At 39.9% G+C, this 27,183-nt stretch overlaps 1 protein-coding gene across 2 annotated transcripts in view; it reads left to right on the top strand.

Moving 5' to 3' along the window:
- Positions 1-27,183, top strand: part of LOC308112571 (netrin receptor UNC5C-like) — a 189,367-nt gene that overhangs the window by 86,999 nt on the left and 75,185 nt on the right. For both annotated transcript variants that reach the window (XM_080468212.1, XM_080468211.1), the window contains exons 2-3: positions 8,558-8,794; positions 22,000-22,143. In XM_080468212.1, coding sequence (XP_080324338.1) covers positions 8,558-8,794; positions 22,000-22,143 — 381 coding nt within the window. The remainder of the gene's footprint in view (positions 1-8,557; positions 8,795-21,999; positions 22,144-27,183) is intronic.

Below are 27,183 nucleotides of genomic sequence, written 5' to 3'. Positions count from 1 at the left end.
ATTGGTTTTGTTATAAAATGACATAAGAATATAAAAAAAAGTTAGAATTTGTTATTTTACGAAATCCACATTTCACTACAAAATATTTCTGTATTATTATTACTATTATTACTATTATTATTTAAATATTTATTGATGGAGTAGGTCTGAGAAGGATGTAAAAGTGTTGCCAGAGAAACTGACAGACATGACAGTGTACGGTATGTGTTTTAAGCGTTTTAACCTCCCGGCTCCCAGGATATCTTCATTCTACAAATAGCGCCCCTCTTAGGTTCTTTGTTAACTGAGGCCAGCTGTAGTCTGACAAAGTCACCTCTCGTAGGCGCGGGCCGTAAATCTAGTTCCAAGCTTTAGTCCGGGCCTTTGAAAGTCATGCATATTTAAAGTCACAGGACGCCAAGCAGCTGTCACTGTCTGCTCTATTGAAATAGTCTAGCGTTCACAGATTTTCTGCTGTTATGAATTACTCGGTGTAACTCCCAAACACTGGAGAAAAAAATTATCGCCAATGACAAGGAGTGTGCTGTGTATGGCGCATTATTTCTTCCGGGGCTTATTTCTGTCATCAAATAGACATAGTGGGCCACTCACTCTTAGTGAAACCTATTTCAAATCTGACATAATACAGCTCCATCTGATTACCACAAAGTGAAATGACCTTAAAATAAATTTACTCTGAGCAAAAATTTGCACAATACCTTTTGTAATTTAAAAAAAAAAAAAAAAAAGATACTGTTCGTGTATGCCCCCAACCTTACAAAATTCTCTCTTTTAGTGTATGAAAGTGTCTCTGTTAAGATCATATTCAAATATATGTAAAGTTAATGAATCCCTTTGGACAAAAGTAATGGAGTGATTAACTTCTCTCAGTTTGCATGTCTACTCGTGTCTTGAATAAAACGGATACTATCAAAGAGCAGATTGAGGATAAAATCCATATTAAGTTTCAAATGGATGCAGATGATATGTGACCGCTTGGCGTTTATTTTGAGAAAGGACAGGACACTCCCGTATTTGGTGCATAATTTCCTGGCGGTCCCTACACCTGCATACCGGGTGGTGAATGCTTCATCAGACCTTTTTTTTTTTTTCCAATTAGCATAACTCTCCCAATCATCCCTTTATCTTCTGAGTCTGGGTGAGTCAGAAATGCTTGCTAAAAAGAATAATAAAATAATTTTTATTTTGCACGCACGCATGTGAGTGTGCTCTCCATTTGAACATATTTCATTTACACAGTCTATTTTTAACACTTTCGCGGTCTCAAAGTGTTTTACTCTTATTCAGATTCACTCATTCATGCACACACGGCCAGGGCTGCCACGCAAGGTGCTTACCCTCCATTGGGAATGCCTCATGGTTCAGTACCCAAGGACACTTGGGTACATGGACAACCCGAGGTGGAGATCAAGCAGCCAACCTTGGGATTAAAAGAAAATCTGGTCTAACACCTGAGCCTCAGCTGCCTCCAAAAAAGGTGGAAAACAAATACCTAAAATGTATTTAATCAAAACTACAATAGCATATACACTGATGTAAAAATTGCCAACTGAAGCCTGATAAAACCAAGCTTACTTTAATTGAAAAATGTTGAAAACACTACTCTTAAACAAACACCCCTGTGAACATAAACATCTCTAGAGGAGCATGTACGATTGCATTCCATAATGTGTTTTGTAATCCCTGTAATCATATTTAAATTCCTCGGTTGTTCTCCTCAGTGACCGTAGTGTACAGGCATTTCGTAAGAAAATAGTGGATAACCGACATTTTACCAACCCGTATAGCTATTGTTACAGAGCATGAATAATTGAACAGCAAATGGGTAAACACTTAAGAAAGTTGAGCACTGAAGACCCAGTGTGAGGTTGGCAAAACAAAAAACAACCAAAGAACACTCAAAAGCAGTTATGGGATCAAATGATGATTGAAAAAGTGTTTCTATAGGTTAATATCTGATAAAATGAGTTAATCTCTGCCTCTGTGTGGTTGTTCTGTCGTATGCCTGTTGAGTGGCTGTGTGGCGTGCGCGCATGCATGCACGTGAGCTGATACACTGGCCCTCTCCCAACTCTTCAGTCATCACTCCTCTCAATTTTCATCTCTCCGAACTCTCTCAACTGCTACCCCAAACCTTTTCAAAATTCAGATGAGTGTTTTTAGGTTTAATGAAATATACTGTAAAGTAAATAGTGTGCGTGCATGCTTTCCTGTGTGCGTGTGTGCGTGTACGTGTGTGTGTGTGTCTCAGTGTTTTGTGAGATAATTGTAGGCAGGATCCCTGTGGGCAGGGGCCCTGGGTAATCTGAGCTCCAACAATGGGAATTTGTATTTTCCTGTGCTTGAGAAACAATGTGCGAGTGTTTGTGTGACGGAAAGAGAGAGTCGGAGGGGAAGATTGATAGCAAGGAAAAGGAAAGTTGCATGTGTTTTTGTTTTTGCTCAACACTCATACTTTTGCAGATCTCAGTTTTATCCTTTTTTTCCAAATGTATAATTTGGGAGCAAAGTATCTGAGACAGACCAGAAGTGATCCAGGTTTATGTCTCTATTCACATCTCTGTACTTGTGCTTTTAAAGTGGACGCCACACACACGTTTGTACGTCTATTTTTGTGTGTGTGTGTGTGTGTGTGTGTGTGTGTGTGTGTGTGTGTGTGTGTGTGTGTGTGTGTGTGTGTGTGTGTGTGTGTGTGTGTGTGTGTTTCTCAGTTGCACATGTTGTTGTTGCAGCTGCTGCAGATACAGACTTGCTGATAACACATCGAGAAGTATGATCTCATGATTTCCACGGCTCCTGCACTGATAGACATCGTGGGCCACTCATGCTACTGAGAACACAGGACCCAGACACACAAACAGCCCTCTACCCATGATGCATTTTGACCTTATAAGGCTCAGCTGGACTTGCTTTAGGTCGCAGACATGAGTGTATTTCACGCGTGTCCTTAAGGTCCTTAACTTTTCCCGGCATTACTCAGAGAGCTGTGTTTGGGGGTGAAAATCTTTATTAGTTTTACTTCACAAATTAAAATAGAAATTGCACTTTCTAATGTCCATTACTGTTGTTCACCGTGCAATAGTGTCATCCCTATATTTCCAATAACTACCAACATTATCAAGTTAGAATGTAAAATAATGACACGGTTATTACATTGTTTATATAACATTGTCAATATTGGTATTGTTTTTCTTACTTTATGTTTATTGTTCATGCTATTTTGCTATTATTTCATTACGGTCCACTTGCTACTGTAACAATGCAAATTTCCCGATTGTGGACAAATAAATGATGTTTTATGTCGTCCTATCTTACGTTATTGTATCTTATACCTCATTCAGCTTCTCTGACAGCCTCAGTGTGAGATCAGACTGGTGACCACTATGAAAAGATGCTAGGCTGTATGTGGTTATTCAACATGCTCCAACATAAATAAATGTATTGTTCAATAATCTAATCCACCCGTTCATGGGCGTAACCCTTATACTCAGCTCTGCTGCTCATTACCCAAATGCCTGTCCCTTACAAATTCAGCACTGTTTTAAAGGAATATATTTTAAGCTCCCAATGGTAGAAGATTTTATACCAACAAGCATTGTCACAACAATGAAATAATCTACCAAACACACATTTCCCCCCTTTTTGTGCAGTTTGTGTGTTTAAAAACTTTCAAGGGTACATCCCTGAACGAGAGTCAGTTGACATAATGTTCAAGCGAGAGCCATTGACATTGGATCACTCTTTAATTAATATTGCAGATATGTCCATATACATGCTGATATCAAAGCAAAATGCTCATGAATATGGATTTCCCAGAACCCTCTTCATCCATCTTCACTGAGCTGTGAGCAAAACACTAATCTTCACCTCTTCCAGGGATGTATTTTCAAGCTGATAATCAAAATCGTGACCACATACTTTTAATATTTCAAATGTATTTCCAATACCATCACGAGTTAAACACATGCAGTATCCCCGCTCACTTGTCACATGCATTTTGTGATTATATATATATATATTTTTTTTTTCTGTAGATATCTCGCAAATAACAAACAAGCTGTCAGAATCATGGAGCTGGAATTAGTCTGAAGCCCATAATGCCATTAATTAGGATTATGTGTGTTAATTGTTTTCTTCTGTTAAACACTAAATGTGCTTGTGCATCAAAGATGATTGATTAGATTTGTTACACAGTCAATCTTGGAACCAGTGTGAGGAGTTTGGATTCCGAGGTTCCAATGAGTTGTCGCCTGTTTTTTTTTTCACTGTGTGAATATTAAAGTAGTAAAGTGGCGGAGCAGCTCGTTCCACTAAGGGTAATCATACAAACCCATTCCATTTTACTTGTCTTTTTCTTCTTCCGTTCTGTCGTACCTGCTCAATAGATCAGAGTTCATTCTGCGATGTTCAGCCACCCTTGGTCACTTCTGATGTCATAATTCTTCGCAGATATCCAGATATTTATTGGTGGGGGTTGCAGGTAGTCTGAGCCGGGCAGATCTACAGGCTTGAGTGAAGGGGTAAATGTGTTTTTTTTCTGTATATATTTACTACTTACCGTAAATCGAACGTGGACATTGTTCTGCTACAGCCATCCATTACTGATGACAGCGTTCAGCCGGGACGTTTATGAGCTGAGCTGTTAGGATCAGTAATTCACTTTGTCAGGAGATGAGGGCTGAGAGGTTGAAAGGGGGGGGGGGGGATGCTGCGGATGGAGAATCGGGGCGGGAAGTCTGGAAACAAAACAAATGAGAGCATGCAAACCTGTGAGATTTTGAAAAGAGAAAACTCTATTAAACAGGAGGCTTTCTGAAACAAAGCTTTTTATTCAAAGGAACACCCATTTCTCCGGCCCCTTACCGTTGCCCTCGCCACTCAGCCTTTTCTACTGCTATCATGTTTCTTTTGCCAATCAATAATTTATAGCTGTCGCTCCAGAGCAATGCACCTCCCTCCCCCAGCTCTCTAAATGACAGATGAGTGTGAGAATGACTGTTTGGGGAGTGTGTGTGTGTGTGTGTGGGGGGGGGGGGGGGGGGGGGTGCAAAGTGAAAAGCAGGGAGGGTAAAAAAGGGTGGTGGAAAAATGTACCAACAAATATAAACAGTGACGGCGAAGGCAGTGCAGCAAGTGAGAGACTGACAGAGAAACGGCTGAATATGACACTAGATAATTAACCAAGAGCTGCAGGAAATTTCCCACAGATAATGAAATAATGCAGTGAAAATGTCGACAGATTTCCATACTCTCAGAGAACTAATTACAGAACTAAGAGAGTCAGCTTCGTGACATCAAAGTGGGGCCACTGCGACTCGTTTTCCCCCCTTTGTGAGTCTAGTTTTTACCTAAGCTGCTTTAAGCTCCAAGCCCACAGCTCACTGCTATTTCCCAGGACAAGCGCCACAGCAACACTCACAGTTAAATGATTTTATACACAATCATATGAATGCATGTTGTTTTGTTGTTTTTTTTCTTCATATATTTTGTATTTGTAATTATAGGTGTGTTTGCGTGCAACTGCAACCATTAGAACTGAAAATGGGCTCGACTATGACTTTGTGTGAAATTGTCCTAACTTGTGATCTGAAACGACACACACACACACACACACACACACACACACACACACACACACACACACACACGCACGCACGCACGCACGCACAGGCCTCTGCAGCAGTAATGAAACTAGATGATGATGGAGTGGAGAGAAATTACAAGTTTGTGGCAAGTGTGTCTGTGTGTGTGCGTGTGTGAACTTTTAATATATGTCCACTGTGTTTGTGTCCATTTGTGTCCGAGGGGAGAGAAAATAAACCAAAGGCTACTTCCTCCCCTCAGCCTCCCACCTAGACTTGTAATCCTCTGTGTTTTGGTGACCTTGGCAACCTGGTGACAAAACATTTTTGGTGTCCCTTTGATTGAGGCCACAGGTGGGCGTGAAGTTTGGATGGAGTGAAAAGACTGAGGGGAGAGAGCAGGATGAAGGATGCAGGAGGAGGAGGAGGAGGAGGAGGAGGATGAAGTTCCTGGTACCCTTAGGGTTGGCCGCTCTGTCAGTTCAGTTATTTCCTCCTGCCTGCCTCCTGTCTATCCGTCATGAGTTTGCTGCTCATTTCACCATCCATTGTTTGCCATTGCATAATATCTGACAAAACTGAAAAAAGACCCAGATTCAATTTGAACAAACGGAAACACATGCCATCACTTAAACGGTGTATCAATAGCTTTTGTGTGATAATTATAATAATAGGTTGATTTAGAAATAGAAATCCAGATTCACCTGCTTCTCTAAACACTTGATTAAATAAACCAAAAGCCACCTATTATTCCCACTCAATTACCTAAATATGCAAGTTGTTCAACTTTTAGCTGTTATTCAACGCTGATATTCCGAATTGTGATAGTTAATCTTTTTCCTCCTTTCCTTTCGCTGCTGACATGATTTAGCTAGTGGAGTTCTGATAACGATAACTCCTAAAGTTACCAGACAGCACAGCAATACAGCGAGGAATTACAGCTTTTTTCCCCGTATGTTCTTTATAGTGACCTCCTAGATAAGATATACATGCAGGTCACACATGTGTGGTGTGGAAAGTTGAAGTTATCTTAAAAAAGGAACAGAAGCACATAGTCATTGCACATTTTCACCAATTCAACAGTAGTAAGAATAAAGATATACAAAAAACAGTTCGAGTTAATGAATATGTGGATGTCCATGCATTGGTAGAAACTTACTTTTTCTTCTTTTACATTTACCACACAAATAAAAACAGAAAACAAAAACAAAACAAAACAAAAAAAAAACTGTTGTATTGCAAACATCATGTACAGGTGCATTTATTTCTCTTTGACTTTGTACATGTAGCCCACAAGCCGAGGTCTCAAAAAAAAGCGTCAAACATTAAAAAAAGAAAAGAAATTCAACAATGTAATATCGATCAGGGTTTTTTTTTGGGGGGGGGGGTTGTTTTAAAGCAATCGGATACCTGTTGAAATGTCCAGCTTTAATTTTAAATAAGCAGTGACTCTGTAGTCAGTTGTGATTACCCAAAGGGATATACCGCACCTGTTTTATGTACAACTAAATGTATCCTTAGCTCATACTTGTGTATTTCTCGTTAATCCTATTCTTAAGGATTAATGGATGTTTGTATAGACTTAAATGGATGTTGCACATGCTCTCTATTCAGCTGTGGATTGGCAGTGGCGAACATGTTTCAGACATTTTGTCTGCTTGTGATCGAGTAATACTCCCTATACCTCCCTATAGTAATACTCTGCCCTAACCTAACCCACTCTTCATGATTTACTCACACAAGCACAAATAAACTTTTTTTTTTTTTTTTTTTTCTCACCCTTGATTATTTGACAAGCTACAATGTTAGTGTTCCAACTGATGTTTGACAATGAGCCACAACTCTGTTTTTCGTTCTGTCACGCTTCCCACTAAAGTGAATTAAATCTTCCCTGTGCTGACAAAATGAGGGAAAGTCTTAGTATTGTATATCATTCACTTATTAACGGAGATGGGAAAGAGGAGAATATTGAACCACAGATGGTGGTAAGATGCAGACAGTATGGTGTCTGTTTTTTAGTGTTCACTTTTGTATCACAACAGTGGCAGACAGAAGCGGGGTAGTTTTAGCCACAGCATATGAGATACTCCTCCACTAATATTAAAATATGCTCACTGCAGTTCATAACAGATCTTTTGACAACAGTCTTGAGGGAAATCAAAACTGTGGAACAGCTTGAACTGCAAATTTCTGATATGCCAGAAATCCACTCAGTTATCTCTCTGGCAGGCCAGTGATTGTTTAGACAATTTATCAGGTGTTATTATCCACCCTCTGCAAGAAATGTATGTCAAGGCAAACACCGGCCAGGCTGAGATGGGACCAGCAGGATGTCACAGGCAGGCTGAATCAGTATGCCTTGTCTGCCTGGCTTTATGGGCTTGAGTTTTCCCATAAAGAAACACCCCTGTAAATGAGCAGATGTGGAAGTAAAATTCATTTATTTACTCATTTACTCACTGCTGCTCTGTAATTGACTCTTCAAGTCCCAATGTCTTATATGCATGTCAGTATCCACGCCTCGTCTTCCCTTTCTGTCATTTTAACTCTCTCGTGCTTGTTTATTTGATCAAATTGCAAATCCTGGCCATATAGCAAGAAGAGGACTGTGTGTAAGTGTGTGTTTTCAATTACAGGAAGTAAGCACAATACCTCAGTTAGGATAAAAGATGCATTTTATGGCTCAGTGAAAGAGAAAAAAAAACGTGGCTCCTCTGCCTGGAGCATGGCAATTATTAGTGATTAAATGAAACAGCATTGTACCTTACACACAAAGGTTACGGGGAAGCCTTGGATGATACTGTTCACTGGTGTGATTCACAGAATAACCATCAATTATTCAAAGAAAATAGCTCATCCATTCAAAGTCAAACTTCTGCTCTTGTTCGTCCTCAAAACAAGTCGATCGGACTGGCTGAGTGAAGGCCGATGGTGACTGTAATCGGTCTAACGTTTCTTGTTCCTTTCCTCCACAGTGAGAGACGATGATGACTTCCTGAGTCTCAGTGAACTCCCAGAAACCTTTCCTTCGGACCCTCCCGAGCCTTTACCTCACTTCCTGTTCGAACCCGAAGAAGGCTACATCGTCAAGAACAAGCCCGTTAATCTCTACTGCAAAGCAACACCCGCCACACAGATTTACTTCAAGTGCAACAGCGAGTGGGTTCATCAGAAAGACCACACAGTGGAGGAGAGGGTCGACGAAAACTCTGGTGAGTACAGTTTTTTTTCTTTCTTCCTTCTGAGAGATCCACGTGCGCACAAACACACACGCACGCATCCAAGCAGTGATTTTCTTTTCTTTGAAGTAAAATAGAAAGTGGGCGTATTGTGACAAAATGCACTTCTTTTTTTCTCTTGTTTTGTTTTATAGGGTTTGAGACATTTTTTGACAGAAAAAAAAAAAATAAAAGCCCAGGTGCAGTTACAAATCAGTTCATCCACGGGACAACTGAAGAAGCACAGTTCAATGTAAACAGTCAAAGAGTAAAATGCTTTTTTTTTTTTGAGAACATAATCTGCTCTTTGCAGGCATAGATCCAACAAATATACATGAGGTTAAAAATGATCACGTTGATGGAGGAGCTGAAAACGCATCACCACACACATACATGTTTAATATCTGGAGCAGATGTTGTTTCCAGCACTTTAGAGACTGCACTAAATCTTAGGAGGTGAGCAACAACCGAAAACCCCATTTTGAACACATCCAAAGTGCACAGATGTGCGGGTACATTCAAATCAAGTCCATTTTCCACCTCCGCAACGTTAAGCTCTTTACATGCATGTCTGGCCACGCTGATATCTTGCTCTTCAGGATGCGACCGGCCCTTTTGTCCCAGCGGTGCCATTCCAAGTAAACAAGTTAAACCCATTATTCAGATGTTTAGGTATGTGTGCAGAGAGGCAGGTCACATGTCAGACGTGTGTACACAGCTGTCCTGCGGCCAGTACCTGCACAGTGATGTTCACAGGACAGTTTAATAGGATCCACAATGATGTACTGGAGTGCAGCCAAAATTCCACGCTCGCCATTTGACAGCACACGGTATTAGTCTGCTGGCTAGGTAATGATGAATCATGCTGTTGCTTTGGCAGGGAGACAAAGACGTACACAGGCTGGTTTCTAAGACTTAAGGTTGACATGAGCTTGGCTTATGGGTCTCCACCTGTTTGATAATGAGCTCTGGGTCCCCAGAGCAAGTGATTAAATGCGGGCTGAAAACAGTTTGAAAACTCCTGATTTAAAGTCCTGACAGTGAAATGCAGGAGAGCCAACAGTAGCACAGAGAACTATCCTGGATTTTCATTTTCTTTTTTTAAATCAACTTAGGGATGCTAAACACCCTGGACATGTCACCAGTCCATGGCAATTCAGAGTGACTGAGAAACACGCACGCACACCGCTCACACTCCTAGGGGAATATTAACAGTCACCAATTAGCTGACCATACAACCATTAGTGTCTTTGGATACACCACCAGGAAAAACTGCAACAGAAGGGTTCCAGGTCCCTGAAATCAAAACAGGGATTTTCTCACTATGTAGTTAGAGGGCTAACCACTCAACCATGTGGCTCTTTGAAATACATATTTGATATTTTATAATTACTGGTATAGTAATATTGATGCTTTAACTGCAGCTTTTCCTTGTAATCAAAGATCTTAAAATCAGATACTCTACTCTGCTTTTATGAGCTTTTTGCACGTTTGCTAGTGTTATAAACCCAAGGCACAAACCAATTCAACTTAGGAACAGTTTGAAGTTTTTACTGAATCACCTGAGTGATCTAAGCAGAGAAGAGTAAATGCAACACAATTACAGTATTATGTATGAGATAAGGGAATGTCCGAAGTGGCAAGGAAATTAAATCACTGACTCTCTGTTTGATTGACCTTATTGCTGTGCAATGTGTTTGATTTCTTGAACATTCTTCACATTATACGTGTTCTGCCTTTACTTCTTTTCAGTCCCTGTTCTCTTATCGAACACCCATGTCTTGCATCAGTCATTTGTCTCCAAGAGTACCACCACCTGCATATACTTATAGGTTACAGTCACCAATAGCTGATGATGACAAAATGGGGAGATCTCTTATAATCATATGTTTGGTTCATTCAGTCTCACTTCCAATGTTTTCCTCCCATTTCCCCTCCCACCTCCAAGTATTCATGCCTGACATCATGTGCAGCTGCTGCTCATTTATCAGTCTCCCATCAGCCCTTCATTTGCTGGCTGCTGAGTTTCAAACAGTGTCCTATTGAGCGCAAATTTTGTTCAATTAGCAACCCATGGATTTAGCGTCTTATACTGTAATAATGATCTTTGCCATGGAGTCTTTTCAGGACGAGGGGCACTCAGTAAGTTGTATGATTCATCCTAAAAGAAATTGCTCAGACAAGTCCAGTTTATGTTGACATACAGTATGTCTATGTTTTCATTTCTTTGTTTTCTGCAGCCATGTTAGTCACTCGCATTTCAGTGCAACCTTTATATGTACTTAAAATGTTATTTTTACACTCGTGTCTGTGGAAATAACCCTCAAACCTTGGGCTTTACATTTGTGAACTGCTTCTCCTTTAAATCATGACACATTTATTTCAAAGCAAGTGCTTATAATGTGACTTTGAAAAAAAAAAAAAATTGAAATGATGCTCACTATTTTTACTGCTCTGGAACTTCTAATCTCTCATGTACACTAAAATGTATAATGATAAAAAGGGAAACAATGTGATGAATTAATTACCCTTTGCCCGCAGACAATACAATTTAAAAGAGATCATGAATATTCCTGGATATACATTATGCAACACAGTTTCAGAGACTCATAGAAAAGTATAGTCTGTATGCCTTCTGCTGAATAAAGTTTCCTGTGTGTTATTCTGTGAAACCTATATTCTGTAAGCCGTTTCCCTGTCTTTGTTTCCTGCTGCTATACAGACACAGCTAGAAGCTATGACCCCCATACTGCTTTTTATTATCATTCTCCTTGCTCCAACTCTCCCCCTCTGTTCTGTCCTCTCCTTTTCTTTCTTCTCTTTTCTTTCCTCTTCTTTTCTCTCTTCGCTCCATGCTGTTTTGTGCTCTACTCTAATTTCCACTGACTGAAATCGGATCGAGCAGCGGTGGCTACAACCCGAGTCTTAGAAAGCTTTGGCGAGAAGCAGGGGATGATGGAAGGAGGCTGATGGAGGGTACCATTGAGAAGGATGGAAAGGCCAACAGATATCAGGGAGCCACACTGAGGAGAAGGATGATATGAGTCCTGCTGTGCTCCCTCTCTTCCTTCTTCACCTTCTGACTTTCTCATATTTGTGCGGGAAATATGAAATGAGTTTATATTTTGAATCACAGTGCTGTTTGATTGTCAGGCTGGAGGTAAAAACAAAGTGTATATGAAGCAGTTAGAACATAAAATCAATACATCAGAGTTTGTTGTTACACTGTGAAACATTGAGTGGGGAATGATGGAAGTATGGCATCATACATGGCAACACGGTTTTTCACCTAGTTGATTTAGTAAGTGTGATGTTTTACACTTTAACTTAAAGGACGTTAGTATAACAGTAACATTATTATGATTCAGTTTCCTTCTTAACATTTGAACTTTTTTAAAAATTTCAAACTTTTACTAAGTTCAGTAAAGAACACAAAACAATATTTTTTATCATTTAATTGTTGTTCTTCACAATTAGCTTTTTCTTTTAAAGCAAAAATAAACAGCCATCCTCTTAAATTTAAGTACTATCACATTAGAAGGCGTGCTGCTCTGTTAGAATCAAAACAGTTATAATTCGGTCATAGAAGAGAAGCTGTGGTGATATTCATTACAATATTTTTTTTTCCCGTCATTCAGAATGTTACTGTCCTGAACTTTGCTCGTTTGATTCAGCTATATTTCTTTCAACTTTTTACATGTGCAACCGGGAATTATAAAAAAAACAAAACACAAAAAAACCATGTCCTTTGAATTATGCTCGCTGGCCAGAGTTAGTGTTGTTGTCATAAACACCCTTTAAATCTGTGTTTCAGTGTGGTTACGCTGAATATCAGCATCTATAAAACACCGTTGCGTGATATGAGGTCAACATGCGGTTTTCTTGCTGAGCGTCATGATAACGATATCATTTGCGATACATACAGACATGTCTTTTTGCTTCAAGATTTGTTCTGTGTGTCTTATTTGTTTGTCTGTTTTTTGAGGGTTTTTTTGTTTTAATTTGTGACTTTAGACATTGGCAGTGGCGGCGGCAAAGATTTTTTTGTCTGCTGGTGCTTTGTGGGAGCTCGATCATTCAGTGACGCTGCTGTTATGGATCTCTAGTTAATTCCCTACTGGAGCACCGACAATATGCACGCATTGCACCGTGCACGTAACAGTTATGCACATAATGGAAAAGCTCCTCTATTTAAAACAATATGATGTGACACAATACGCAAGATATTTAGCAGAAGCGATAAAGATGAAATGTTTACAAGCCTGCCACTTAAACACACCACTGAATGGAAACTTTAACACAAGTATGTCACTGATGGAGCCTCAACAGCAGCAGGAAGCAAAACACACAACAATCTTTCATTTAGGCTTCACACACAAAGACCACAAACTCCTGCTGCCAGTCAATCAAAACCTCCACGGGAAGAAAGAAAATTGGTTCAATGGACCGAATGACATAATGATAAACGCTGCATAGAGATAACCAGAAGGAGTCAGAATTCGGATCTCAAACACCAAATAAGCAATACTCATGCACTCACCATGGCAGTTGTTGTGGTTGAGAGCGAAGGCATCAATAATTTTATCCCTTTTTATTTTAATTTTTAATTTTTTTTTATGCAAAAAGAGCTTAATGTTTTATTACTATATGTAAGTTACCTCCCCCGATCATTGATATTAATGATATTGTTTGCATTGATGAATTTGTAATATATTGTGCAAAAGTAACCCTTGTATAATTTACTTATATATACCCTTGATACACAGCTGACATCAAAGCTTCACATTCTTGGTAGAATAAGAAGAATAAAGTGGAGGAAAGAAGAAGCTTTCACAAAAACTTGTTTTCCTATAATCTTGTTTGTGTCCTTCATTTTCATATAAAACTTTACAGTATATCATCATTGAGGGAAAACTTCTCACAATGAAACCATAAAGCAGATATCATCAAATACAGTCATAGGACATTGTGGTGCTATTGAAGATGCTCTTAAGCCAGAAGGTACAATAAAATATTTTATGACATAGATTTCAACAAACAGGAAATGCACAGATATAGTTAATAACAGTGGCTCCATTTCATTTCCCTTTTCCTATCTGATTATATTGCTGAGTCACTACAAAGAATGGATGATAGAAACCTGTGTCATTTCATCCGTTAATCTTTTCTTATTCAAAGCCTATAGGATGTTGCGCTATCACTTCTTCATTTAGGTCAATTTAAATGAATATAAACACATAATGTGTGTGACTAGATGTGCCTTTGTTTTCAAAAGATTGTACTCGCAGGTAATTACTGAGAAACAAGCCACCAAGGTCCTGTTCTGTTCGTCTTATAAAGAGTCCTGTCAGATTAAAGTGACATGAGAAATGGTCAGCCTCTGAAATGTTCTCTCATCCAGGGACTACTGATTGTTTATTTGCTGATGTAAAACAGTACAGGGATGAAATGGAGGTAACAAGGACGGAGTGACCCAGACTGGATACGTGACATACAAGGGCATTTATTAGAACCAATTATTTAAGGCTGTGCAGTGGAGTCGTGGTAAACTTAATTAATTCAGTAACTCTGGTTCGATACCAAGATCTGGAGCCTTTTTGGAGATACTTCAAAAAATTTTCCTGTGCACACATGGATACTTTCCTCCAACAGTATAAAAACATGCATGAGGTGACTTGGACTATATATTGCTTGTACTTTACACCCTAGTGACGTGTTTAGGTTGTACAATGCTTTCACCCATAGTTAGATGGGATTGGCTCCAGCTCCTTGCAACCATCAGTTAAATAAAGCAGAATAGAAGATGGATGAACAATTACTTAATAAAATTTAATGGAAAAAAAACCCCAACATTTCTGGCTTGTGCTCCTTACATACTACTACTACTGCATAAGTTTGACTAAGTGAAATGCAATCTGACATTTAGCTCTACTCCTAAAAACTGAAAACCTGATTTAAATATTGCTGATGTCATAAATTCTCCGTGAATGGAAAATACACACGCTTCATGGCAGCTCAATAAATTAGTCTGAATGTTTGGAGCCACACAATATGTCTCATCCCGGGCTGGGTAAGTCAGGTGAAGGTCACTGGCAGGGATGTAGGCTCAGAGAATGAGGAAGGGTCGGTAGGATGGCTTCAGGGTTTCAGAGGTCAGCCTCCAACTGGAGGGAGCAGATTTGATCCCCTAAACAGCTCCCCTGCCTCTCGCCATATCCTTGGAAAACAGAGCTAACTCAACCCACTACAGGGTTACTAATGACACAATGACACCTTCTTAAAGACTCCTCCAGCTCGGCACTTTAACTGGCGCTTTAATACAGTTTGCCAAAACCTGATTACCATATATCCATCTGAATTAATATGATGTAAGGTGAGAACCGGGATCATTTGTTGAGATTGGCTATCTTTTTGTGAAGGACATTTCTCCACTCCTTCCTTAAGCAACGCACATAAGACCTCAGTATATCTCCATTAGCCTTGAAGTGTGCTAATGACATATTGTGTACTAGGTTACTTACTTTGTCTCCATTAGCCAAAGTGTGAATGGTTATTAGTCTGCTAGCAATGACCTGTGACTCTACATCTACACATGCACACACACACACATACATTATTGGCACACACAGTATTGGCTCGGGTGATTTGTGACCTCTTTCCCTCCTTTGCTGCCATCTCACTGGTATTGATTTCTTCTCGTCTTTGTCTCTCCCTCCTTCACTTCCTCCTAATGTTTCTCCTTGCCTCTTACTTCTTCACCCTCTTTCTGGCTTCACTCCCATGTTTCTCTACGCTCATTTCATTAGTACTTTCTTTTCCCATCTTACTAAACTCTTTTTACATACTGAAATAACTAATCGTACTTCATAAGTCCCCTTCGGTCTTTTTTATTATTATCAGTATAATGTTTTACATTGACTAATCTATTGCTAGGATGAAGAGGTGTGGCCACATTACGGCGCTCCAGGGAGCTTATGGGGGGTCAAGGGTGTTGCTCAGGGACACACAGTGGTGAAACGTCAGCTGTGGGATTCAAATCTGTGAACTCCTGATCCCAATACTGCGTCTATAACCTCTCGGCCACCACTGCATACCACTCCATCTCATATACGCTGAAGTTTCCTATTTAATTGAGCCTTAAAATCCCAGAGTCAGTCTCTGTGTCTGGTCACATGCAAGACAGCTATGGATCTGTGCCTATAAGACTGTATGCGTTCAACATTTTCTTGGATGATTGTGCATGTTTGTCTTTCGTTTGTGTGAATGGTAATATAGTATTCTATATGGCCCTAGGAAATAGCCTTCGGAAATTCGGAGCTGTGACAGTTCGTCGGCTTATTTCAATGCTTATTTGCCTTATGCTGTGGGTGTGCATGTGAGCGCGTGTCTGAAATTGTTTGGTAGCTGTTTCCCTGTAGACTTTCTCTCATGTCCTGGAAAGTCCTGGTTCGTTGCCTCTGCAGAGCTACTGAGAAACTCAAATATGCTCGCTTGGCTACGTTCACACCTCTTTGTGCAAATGCAGACACACCAAGAGCCTAATGATCGGTTGCCAGTGGAGTGGAAGCCTTTAAAAGACTTTGCACATTCACACACGTACGCATACACGCACACGGCCGACATGCAGTGAGACTTTTCATTTGATCTCAGACCGGTGGCCGTGTTCAACCAAATGTCCTCCATTATTCTGACAAGCTCAGTCAGCTCTGACTCTCCTTCATTCTGACAATGACTCTCATCTGTTTGTTATCTCACTTTTTCAATTTCGTTCTTGCCTTTCTGTCGTCATCCTTTAATGTGTTCCCCTTTAATATTAATGCAATCATTTATTTAGTGTGCATTTAGGGAATGTAATCTATCATCTCCTCAGATCTTGTGCACCAGCTGAAAAATGCATTTCTTAATGCACAACTCGACCGATTCATTCGTTGAGTCGAGCGATTTTGGTTTCTCGTATTTATGGCAGTCACGACACAGACTTTGAGTGTGGCTCAGACTATCTGGACTTCTTAAAATCGGCCTAATTTACCTATCTAAATTCACACAGGAAGAAAACTCATGCCTGAGACAGCAACCATGAAGGCGATGACATTCAAGTGCCATTCGTGTCTAGTCATTTACGGCCTCATGTACTGAATCATCAAACACGTATTAGGCGTAACTTTTTAAGCAGGTGTTCAACTGTAGGTATTTACAACTACAGTAAATCTCAGAGCCTCTTAGATTTATGTGATTATCAAACCAAAATAAATTGAGCTATCGTAATCCCAGAAAGGCTATGAGAAAGGCGTTGGGGTGATTTCAATTCACCAGTGTAGCCGCATATAATTTTGCATTGTATGAATAAGCAAACACCCTCAAGCACAGGTTAAATCATCAGGCATTAACACCAATTCGCAGGAAGAAAATAGGGAGTCATTTGTAAAAATAATCCAATAAGCCTTTTTTGACCAAGAGATAAACGTCCAGTTAGACCACAGACACGAGATCCAATTAGGGGAAATGCATTTTTTCCTCTGTTAAACTTCAGCTAGAATTTTTGTAAAATGTTAATTAGGTTTGTTTTTGCCATCTCAAATAAATCTCCATCTTCAGTAAGTTTCCTTTGCAACTTGTCCTATAATAGTTGACACTGGGCAAGTAGGCGCTATGGCAGGTTTGCAGCAGTTGTTCAAAAAGGTTTGGATATCAGAATCAATCCCTCAGGGAAATTGTGTATTCACTTGTTGTGCCTTCAAAGGGAGGTCACACTGCCGGGTGACTTACTGAACAACTCCCCTGGAGCCGGCATTCAGCGAGCTGCTACATTTTTAGGAGAGCAGATGTTTGCAAAAGCAGCGATCAAACAGTGTCTTGTGATGCACTGTTTTTACATTCATGCAAAAGATAAACGGACTGCAATAATGATTCAAAAACTCTGAAATGGAGCATTATGGACTCCACAGTTGATACACGTTACCGACCTTTTTATGTTTTTTTTGTAGATAATTCCTGGTCATGTCTGTTCTGACCTCGTGTCTTTGTCTTTTATCAGACTTCCTCTCTCTGTGCACTGATGAAATAATAATCGACGGTGTTGACTTTTCTTCTGTGTTTCCTCTCCCTGAAGAACTGCCTGTTTGACCTGTCACTGATCACGTTTAAACACCACAAAGACTTTGAGTGCTTTTTCCCCAGTTCCCTTCTCTCTTTGGTTTTCTAAACCATTTAACTTCAAAATGCACAGTCTTGTTTTTTTTTGGTTTTTTTTAACTCTTCTGCTTCTTTTGATTCAAAGAAAGTGAGACTTTATGTTTGTCTGAGCCATTGAAGTCTTTTATCTTCTGCCATTTAGATTCATTCTATGTCCCTCTATCAAACCACAATGGGACACTGGGCAATAGAAGAATGCAGGTTTTACAGGAAAGGAAATAGTAAAATGATGGAAAACACATCTTATTACACCAAACTGATGACTGATGTGTGGTAGGTAAAGCTTAACCATTTGTTCAGCATCATTACATAATTATGTACTGAATTATGGAAATGTGTAGATAACATTTTTCTGAGGCCATTGTAAAAACACAAATGATGAAATCCGGTGTATGATATGATTACATGTAAACATGGTTTTCTGTAGGCATCTGGTAACCTATTGGTTATAGTTCTGCTTTGAAGCATATTGTCTTCTTTTTTTGTTTTTTTTGTTTTTTTAAACATATTCGCTATAGATTCACTGAGGGTAAAGCATTAGATTACGGAGTTTGTCTGTGGTATCTCCTTTAACACATTTAGGAGTTAGGAAAAGATCCCCACAGTATCTTTGCTATAGTGAAAGTAGTGACTTTTTTTCTATCTGTTAAACCTTATTTTGGTCTAAATCTCAGAGCAAAACAGAACAATTTATGTAGGCGTAGCCATGTTGCAACTATCACATTCAAAGCAGCAGAGTTGTTTTGTGAATACGCAGTACAGTATCAATCCCAGAGAGAGAGAGAGAGAGAGAGAGAGAGAAAACAATCCTCTGCATATCCATACTCTCTATTCATCAAATAAAACAGCCCTGACCTGACAAAGCACGTTCCCCCACTTTTGCGCTTTCACTTCCAGCTGAAGAGTGAGGTTTGTGATAAGAATCGGCGCTTTACAGCTACGGGATATACTTTGGGGGTTTGTGTGCTCTCTTGTGATTGATAGAAATGTCTGTGACAGTATCCACTTGTCTTGATACTCGTCTTCCATTTTTCATCTACGTCTTTCCCCTCACCTCCCTCGGCTGACAGCAGTGGTTTTGTTGATGCGATGTTCTGTCATGCTACAGAGGCCCAAAATCCTTTGCTTGTCTCCTCATAACAGATTGATGTGAATGTTTTGAGCACTGTATCTAAACAAAGTAAGACACTGAACGTTTGAGGACTTTTTAAGCCTCGGGTAATTCAGTCACTTTTGCCGAGCAACACTTGGTTCATGAACGCTGCAAACAGTGGAAACGGCTGGGACTTTTTTGAAGGTTCAGTGACAAAACCCTCGACAAATGAATATCTTTATGTTGTGTACTTTTGCAGATAGTGTTTTTCCTAATTGACAATAAATCAAAAGAAAAATGCATGATTCCTTTCTCATCCCCAGTGCAAATTTGTCACTTATGCAGTGATCTTCATCAGCCTCCAGATGACCAGTAATGAAAACATTCATTTGGACTGAATAGTCACATCCACATCACATCCATTCTAAAGATGAGCTAATCTACTTTTTTTTTTTACTTGCAGTAATATTACATCTGTGGAATCATAAATATGTCATTTTTTGGTTTTATTGCTGAGCTACACTGCATACCAAACTATCTAAAAGCTTAATAAGCTGTTGAGTGTAAAGCCTGAAGTTGCTCATCCTAAATTTCTTCAGTCTTGAAGCCGCAGCGACATACTTTATGTCTCTGAGAAGTGAATACTATGAGCAGAAACAATATCTTTCGTTCTGCAGGGCTGCTGTTGTATGGGCTCTTTTTTTCCCTTTTGTACTTTCAGATTTCTGTTTCCTAATTCCCTATAATTAACTATTCTAAGTATATTTTCATATCTTAGTGTTGCATCATTTTCTATAAACTCTGAGTTTTGTCGCACGCATACCTCTGTGGAAACCAATGCAAAGTTTACAATGTCGCTAATGGCTATTACTTGAGCCACTTCAGTGGTTTAATAATATTTCAGGGCTAATAGTTTTTGGTCTTCACTCCATTGAGCCAAACGTGACGCAAAAGCTTTGAGTATATTTACGTTTTCTCTTATTTGCTTTCAGCAGAAGCACACTCACTTGCTCTTTCGGGGTTGCCAGATCCCATAGTTCCAATCATGCAACATCCCATGTGCTTTCTTTTGAATTAGTTTGAGTCCATTTGCCATAACTAGCTGTCCGGCTCATTTGAACCGTTTGCTTTAATTGCCTTACTTTTCTTCATTGCTTTGGCAGAAGCGCACTCAATGGTGTCTCCCGCTTCTTTTTTGCCCTACTTGTTCTTGTCTTATTTTTTTCATTCTTCTGATTTCTCTTTTCATTGCAATTGTCTCCCGACTCGTCTCAGCTCTAGTCCTGTTTTGCCGGTTATAATTGCCTCTTTAGCTGCCTTTTGTAGCCTCTGCCTCTCTCGCTGTGCTCTTCTGCCCTTTCATTTTAAGCTGTGAAACCATATCAATGTCCCTCGTTGGTTTGTTTGCTTAAGCTTCAAAATGCACACTGGTTTTTATACTGTCTTGCACTTTGTCCTCACAACATCCCTTCTTCACTTGTTTATTTCGTCCAGTTATGCTTTGCACAAGCTCTTTTCTTTCCTCTTACTTTACACTTTGGTCTCGGTGCCATCAGAGGCTTTGAATTTTCAAACCGACTGAGGTCTTCCTTTACTTTATAGGGTTTCCATCTGCACCGCAAATGTTGTCTGCCTTTTTCATAAACCATGGATCCATCTTGTAGCCAGCTTTCCTAAAAGCTTGTGCTACCTTTCTTAGTCTTTGCCCTCACAGTTTCTCCTTTAATTCTCTTGCCATCCATTATCGGCTTTAAGTCCACCACAGTCCTGTGCACTGGCTTTCACTTTCTGCCTTCCCGCCGGTCCCCTTTGCCTCTATGCTGGGTTGCTTACTATGGCTGTCTCTCCGTCGGAGAGAACTCACAGTCTTCATAAGTAAGTGGCCCCAGTCAGATTCACGGAACCCCATAGAGATGATTTCTTGGGTTTTTTGTAATACTGCTCAACCTGAAAAAAAAAAAAAAAAAACTGCCAACATCTTTTTCATAACATTTTGCTCATCTTCACTCTAGTCCCAACATACTTTTACTTAAATCCATTTTTATCTTCTTTCCCTTTTCCTTCCCTCTTCACATTTTATTGCCCTCTCCCACCTCTTATTCTGTTATCCCCTCTCCTCCTCTCCCTGTGACTCTGTCATGTTGCTCTCCATTACTTCTCCTAGTGTACCGTTTCTCTCATTTCCCTCTTGCCGTTCTCTCCAATCCATGAGCTTAACCTTTCTTTTTTCTCTAACCAATCCCTACTTGAACCCTTTTCCGTTTCCCTTTTACTTCAATAAATCATTCTTTTGCCATACATTTCCTCGAGTTGTTCAATTTCTCTCTCCTCCCGCTGTTGCTCCCATGATCTGCTTGTAGCTTTCCTATATCATATGTATTTTCATCCGGAGTTCATCCTTTGCTCTCCATTTCTTATTTCCCTCTGCAGTGCGCCGGTATATGTGCTCTGTGTACTTTTATCAGTTGGCTGCAGCTATTTAAACCTCACTCTTATTCTTTACATGTATGATATTTTCAAAACACCAGAGAAAAGACCAGAATGAGAACTCAGTGAGATAAACCATAAAAGTGAAAAGGGAGAACAATCTCACAAAGTTTACATTAAACCCCGAGTGAATCTTCCCAACAATGATCTGGCTTTGTAAACAGCGGCAGATATTGAATTAATATCCCCTGCCTACATGTACTCTCTAAGACATTCACCGTGGACCGCTTTGACATTTGTTCTTTAAGCTAACAAAAAGGAAAATTGCATCAACAAAAGCTTTGCTTTTATTTAATTTTTTTATGTTTCATGAGTATCAGTTACTCACTAAAATTGGAATTTGTGACATGCCATTCTTGAGAGTTTGTTCTATTTCATGTCCCCAATTGTGACTGTACTGCAAATCTCCTTTTCTTTCCCTCTGCAGGCCTGGTGGTAAGAGAAGCCAGTATAGAAATAACCCGGCAGCAAGTGGAGGAGCTGTTTGGTCCTGAAGATTACTGGTGTCAGTGCGTGGCCTGGAGCTCTGCCGGCACAACCAAAAGCCGCAAGGCACATGTCCGCATCGCATGTGAGTACATTACCGTAAGCTGGCAAATACACTATGGAAAAGGTAGTCTTTGTGTATGCTTCACAAGAATGTGTGAGTTGTTTTTTGATATTGTCAACAATGTCTAACACTTGAGGATGAAGACCAGTTACATCATCTCCTGTTTCCTGGCTCCTATCTAATAAAGGGGGGCTTGAATATGGTTGAGTAATGCAGTGGCTCCCAACTGTTCTTGCTTGGATCCCCCAGAGTTTTTCTTTAGGAAATGTATTTGACCCCCTCTCGGATCGCTGATGTGCCAAAACATTGCAGCACATCCACATTGCACTGAGCGTTTTGACAGGTTTTGCTCAGTATTCTACAAAGTGTCTTCTCGTGAGTTTTCCAATTGCCAATACAATTTCGACGTGGAAAAGGGCTCCCTGCTTTTCTTCTTCTCTTTTTTTTTTATCAATGCCCCTATTTTTCTACGTTGGTGAAAGTGCGTGTCCACGAGTGTGCTTGTTTTAATGTAATGTTTTGCTGTATCGGATATCAGAGAGGAAGTTTACAATCGCAGACAAACCTTAAAACTTAAAAAGATTGTGTTTGTTCTGGGTTTTTTTTCAATCGCGTCATCTTCAATTCTAATGTTTTATTGCTGCACATGGCTGAAGTAGGTTTCCCACATTTCTGACTCTTGGAGATATTCAAAACTGTCCTGCTGGCCAAAAAGGCTGAGAATAACCATTGTCTTGATTTATAGATGCAGTTTGAGGGAAGAAAAGAGCTCTTATGCCACATTATAGTCACAACATATTACGTTTAACTACAAAAACCAAAGTCTCATAAAAAGAGAAATGTTTTGGATGAACCTTGAAAATCTTATATGCTACGTGATACTTGGTGAGTACCTTTTGAAAGCAGAGACCGAACATTGTAACTTTAGTCTAGAGTCAGTAGCTTCCTGTTATGGTCTAGTGAAGACTTTAATAAGACAACTGGGAGTCTGACTATAAGGTCACCAAAAGAACACAGGCCAGAATAAACCCAAGCAGGCCTGATATCACTCCAGCAGACAGTGTTACACTTGCGCGCAGACTTATCACATGGGGAAATCATTTTAAGATTGTTATATCTCACCAACAGTCCAATGGAAAGAAGGAGCTGATTCCTGTTGTGACTGATAGTCACTTGACAGCTCTGTAGCAACTGAAAAGCAAGGGAGTTGAGATGTTTGATAGACGTCATCTCAAAAAGCTTGTTTGTTCTGTCAACATAAGCCTCATAGAGCCCAAATGGATTGTTCCATCAAAGCTCCTTTCACTGAGAATTGAGCCCACAACAGTAGTTTTTCAAGCATCATTGCACTGGTCAATTCAGCCATATAAGACAACGGGGACTTGTATGACTGCTCAGGTTATGAAAAGGTCAAGCAGAAAAAAAAAAAGAAAAATACCAATAACAAAATCGACCCCACCTCTGCAGCTTACCTGGCAAATACTGACAGTCTGGCTCTGCTTGAGTGCACTCTCAAAAGGACAACAGGGGACTTTGACAGAGTCCATTCAGCAGACACGCAGGATATACTGCACACATCCACACATGTAGTACTTTAACAGACAGTATCACTCCAGCAGACGTGCACCATGGAAGTGCTCTTCTCCCAGGTTGGTCTTATTTGTGCTGTAGATGGAAATCCATCATGTTGACCCTTGTTTTTCACTTTCAGGTTATTATATTCAGCTGTAAATACCTCTCACATTTTCACTTTTGCAGTGGTTGATTAATTTCTTTTTCTTTTTCTCATTTACACTCTTATACCTTGGCTATTTATAATGTAAGAAACCAAGAAAGGGCATGCTATTTTCAATAAAGATACAATGAACACGCAAACTGGCTTTTAAACATCGCATGAGCCCTAATAAAAAGTTCAAATCATTAAATCATCAATTAAAATTGACACATTTTAAAAAAAAGCCAATATACAATCAGAGGAGGACAGAGTGCTAAAAGGTCTACTCTTGTAAAATTACTTGATCTAGTTAAATTGTACTCAGTCGCAAGTGCAACTACTGTATGTTAACTAGTAGTTATTTATCAGCCTTCCGTTTTTATTGCATTGTCAATGGTAGATATTTAATTTACCCGTGCTTACCTGTGTTCATTCAAAGCACTTTCCTGAGACAAACAGTAAACTGTAAGAAACAATGTTAAAGGGCATATGAAGAAATAATCATTTCTGTTAGAGAAGATAATATAGAAGAGATTCCCTGGCTACAAAAATGCAAATAAAACATTTGAACTACTACTATAACTATGTCAGTTATGATTTTAAGCCGAGTAGATTACATGGTGTAAATTGTAACTAATGTGTGAAACTACAACATTGTAAAAGTAGGCAAAAAAAAACTACTTACATAATATGAGCATTGTGAGTCATTTTTTTGCTTTCAACTCCACTTACAGTATAGTACATGGTGCCATCAGCACGGTGGTTACAGCAGGATACTTCTCAGTTAATTTTGCCTGCCAGCTTTCTAATGTGTATGAATGAGGAACAGCATCGAGAGAGTCTGCAGTGTTTTGCTATGTTGGGATGTTTTTCTGTCTGTCAGCAGAGAGTTAGTGACACAGTCAGAAATATCCTTCTAAGCTCCGCTAATAACATTCTCCAATGGAATGGGCCCTCCTTGGGGGGTAATGAAAGCCGGTAATGTGCTGTTTTTGGCTTACGTTGGAGTTGATACACAGTAAGAGAGAGACGCAGGCAAGTGCATGTATACAGGATTGTGAAATTCACAGAGGGAGACACATGAATATAGACGGCGGCAGCACAGAAAGGCACACAGGGCAGTCAGTTGACTGAGCTTATCCACACAGTAGTTGTCACTTGAAGGTATGCATGAGTTTATGGATGCATAAATGTGTGTGTAAGCCCAAAGGTAGCAGTGTGCCTCTACATTTCAACATTACCTAAAGCAACTTGGCTGTTAACGTTATCATTATATCAGCTTTATGCATCCAAAGCCGCATCACCGACACACATTTGTTTTATCTTTTTCTCAACTCGGTCAGACCTACAAGTGTGTGTTTTCCAGCCTTCGAAAAATCTTCCACTTGTGCTGCCGCTCCTTGTTAGAGCATGCTGCTGAAATTACTTTACAATACTGCGAAGCTCCGACAATTTTAATGCATGTTCCTATTGACATTGGCTAACGTATTTTGGAGCATCCAGACATCCAGGGCAGTTTTTAATGGCAGCCAGCGTTCAGCACAACGCCATAAATCTCCTTTCTCGCTCTCTCTAAATATAAAGAAGCTGTTCACTAAATCAAAACAATTTTTTTGGGGTTTTTGTTTTATCAGTCTGCTTGTGGACATGCAGGCTATAACATTTCACAACTTAGACCTTTGTTTGAAGCCAGGTGGAGGGATGGTGGTGACAAATACTTCTTTCAATTCTTAAAGAGCAAACAAATATCAAAGAAGGGAGAAATTAGATGAACTGTGCCACATCTTTACCTTGCCGAATGTCTCTCCTCTTCACTAAAGTTTTCATTTCTACCTTTCCTTTCTCCACAGTGTGTTTATTTTCCTCCTGACTTAGCCTGCTCTGCCGTCCTTCACTTTCTTTCTTTCCATTATAACAGAGATTTTTTCCTTAACCAGATCTGATTACACTCAGCCCCCTCTTGCGATAACCTTTTACTTCAAATCGACCCAACCTCCTGACCTACCCCGCTTTCGGCTCCTATTTGGATCTACCGTTGTGATTAAAATGCTTCCTGGCAGCTCGAGCTTGCTGAGCAAAGTGTCTTTTCTACTGCACCGTGCAACAGCAATTCAGCGTTTCTCTCCCGCATCCCCCTTCCCGCTCATTTTCTTTCCCCATTGTTTCCTCTTCTTTAGATGTTTCCCTCACACTCTCTCAGAATGCACTTAGCGTGCACTTATTGTTTCATCCTGTCATTTTTGCTCTCATTTTTTTACCCTTTTTTTTTTTTTATTTCATTCTCTCCAGCATCTTCAGGCTTTTTTAATAACTATGGAATTACCACTTGAAGGCACTAAATAAATATGCAGTTTGCAGCTCCATAATAGCGATCAGTGTTGTGGCTGTAAAAATGTCAAACACACAATGAGGGATATTAAATCTGACCAATTTATTGGAGTTTTGAAGCATGGCACTTTAGCTTATGCTGTGGGTGGTACAAGCTGCTTAATTCAAGTTTAGAAAGCAGACGACACAGACACACATGCATACACTTGCACATGCACCGCACTGCAGGCATGCACACCGGGGTGAGGGGAACGTGCACACACAAATGTGCATGCGTTGTCAGTCATGCTCTTTTGCCCCACAGCTATCAGGTCAAGTCTTTCTCCTTCAATGGATTAGCAATATGTCAAGGTCACACACACACACACACACACACACACACACACACACACACACACACACACACACACACACACACACACACACACACACACACACACACACACACACACACACACACACACACACACACACACACACACACACACACACACAGACTTATACAGAACTACGTGTGCACACAGACACCCAGACACACACACACACATTTCAGATGATGGCAATTTGTTCTGCCACCTTCCACTGAGACGTGTGTGCATAGCAATCAGGAGTCCAGACACTCAGGGGGCGCAGCAACACAAGCAACTACTTGTGTCAACTGGAAAATGCCTGTTAGTGGATTTCGTCTGTTTTGGTTATGATGCAAATGTCTGAGCTGCATGAATTTAAGTTTCCCTTCAATCATGGATGAATTAGACCAAGTAAAACAACAGCAGGTTCTTGTGCTGGAGTTTCAGCAGCTATTGGATCCTCTCTTTCACTTTCAGGTTTGGCTTTAATCTGCAAGTAGTTTTACGGCATTATATACAATGACTTGTCACCCAGCAAATACAGCTGGTAAGAACTGCGCTCAGCCGCAGTCACAAACACTGCCTTCATGACGTTTGACCTTTGTTAACATTAAACGGCATGCTTGCAGTAGCAGTTTTCAGGCTGATATCTGTGTCTGTATGGTTGCT

The sequence above is a fragment of the Lipophrys pholis genome (assembly GCF_963383615.2).
Source record: "Lipophrys pholis genome assembly, chromosome: 7".
Lineage (NCBI taxonomy): Eukaryota > Metazoa > Chordata > Actinopteri > Blenniiformes > Blenniidae > Lipophrys > Lipophrys pholis.
Note: the sequence above shows the minus strand (reverse complement) of the source record. Positions and strands in the feature narration are given on the sequence as shown.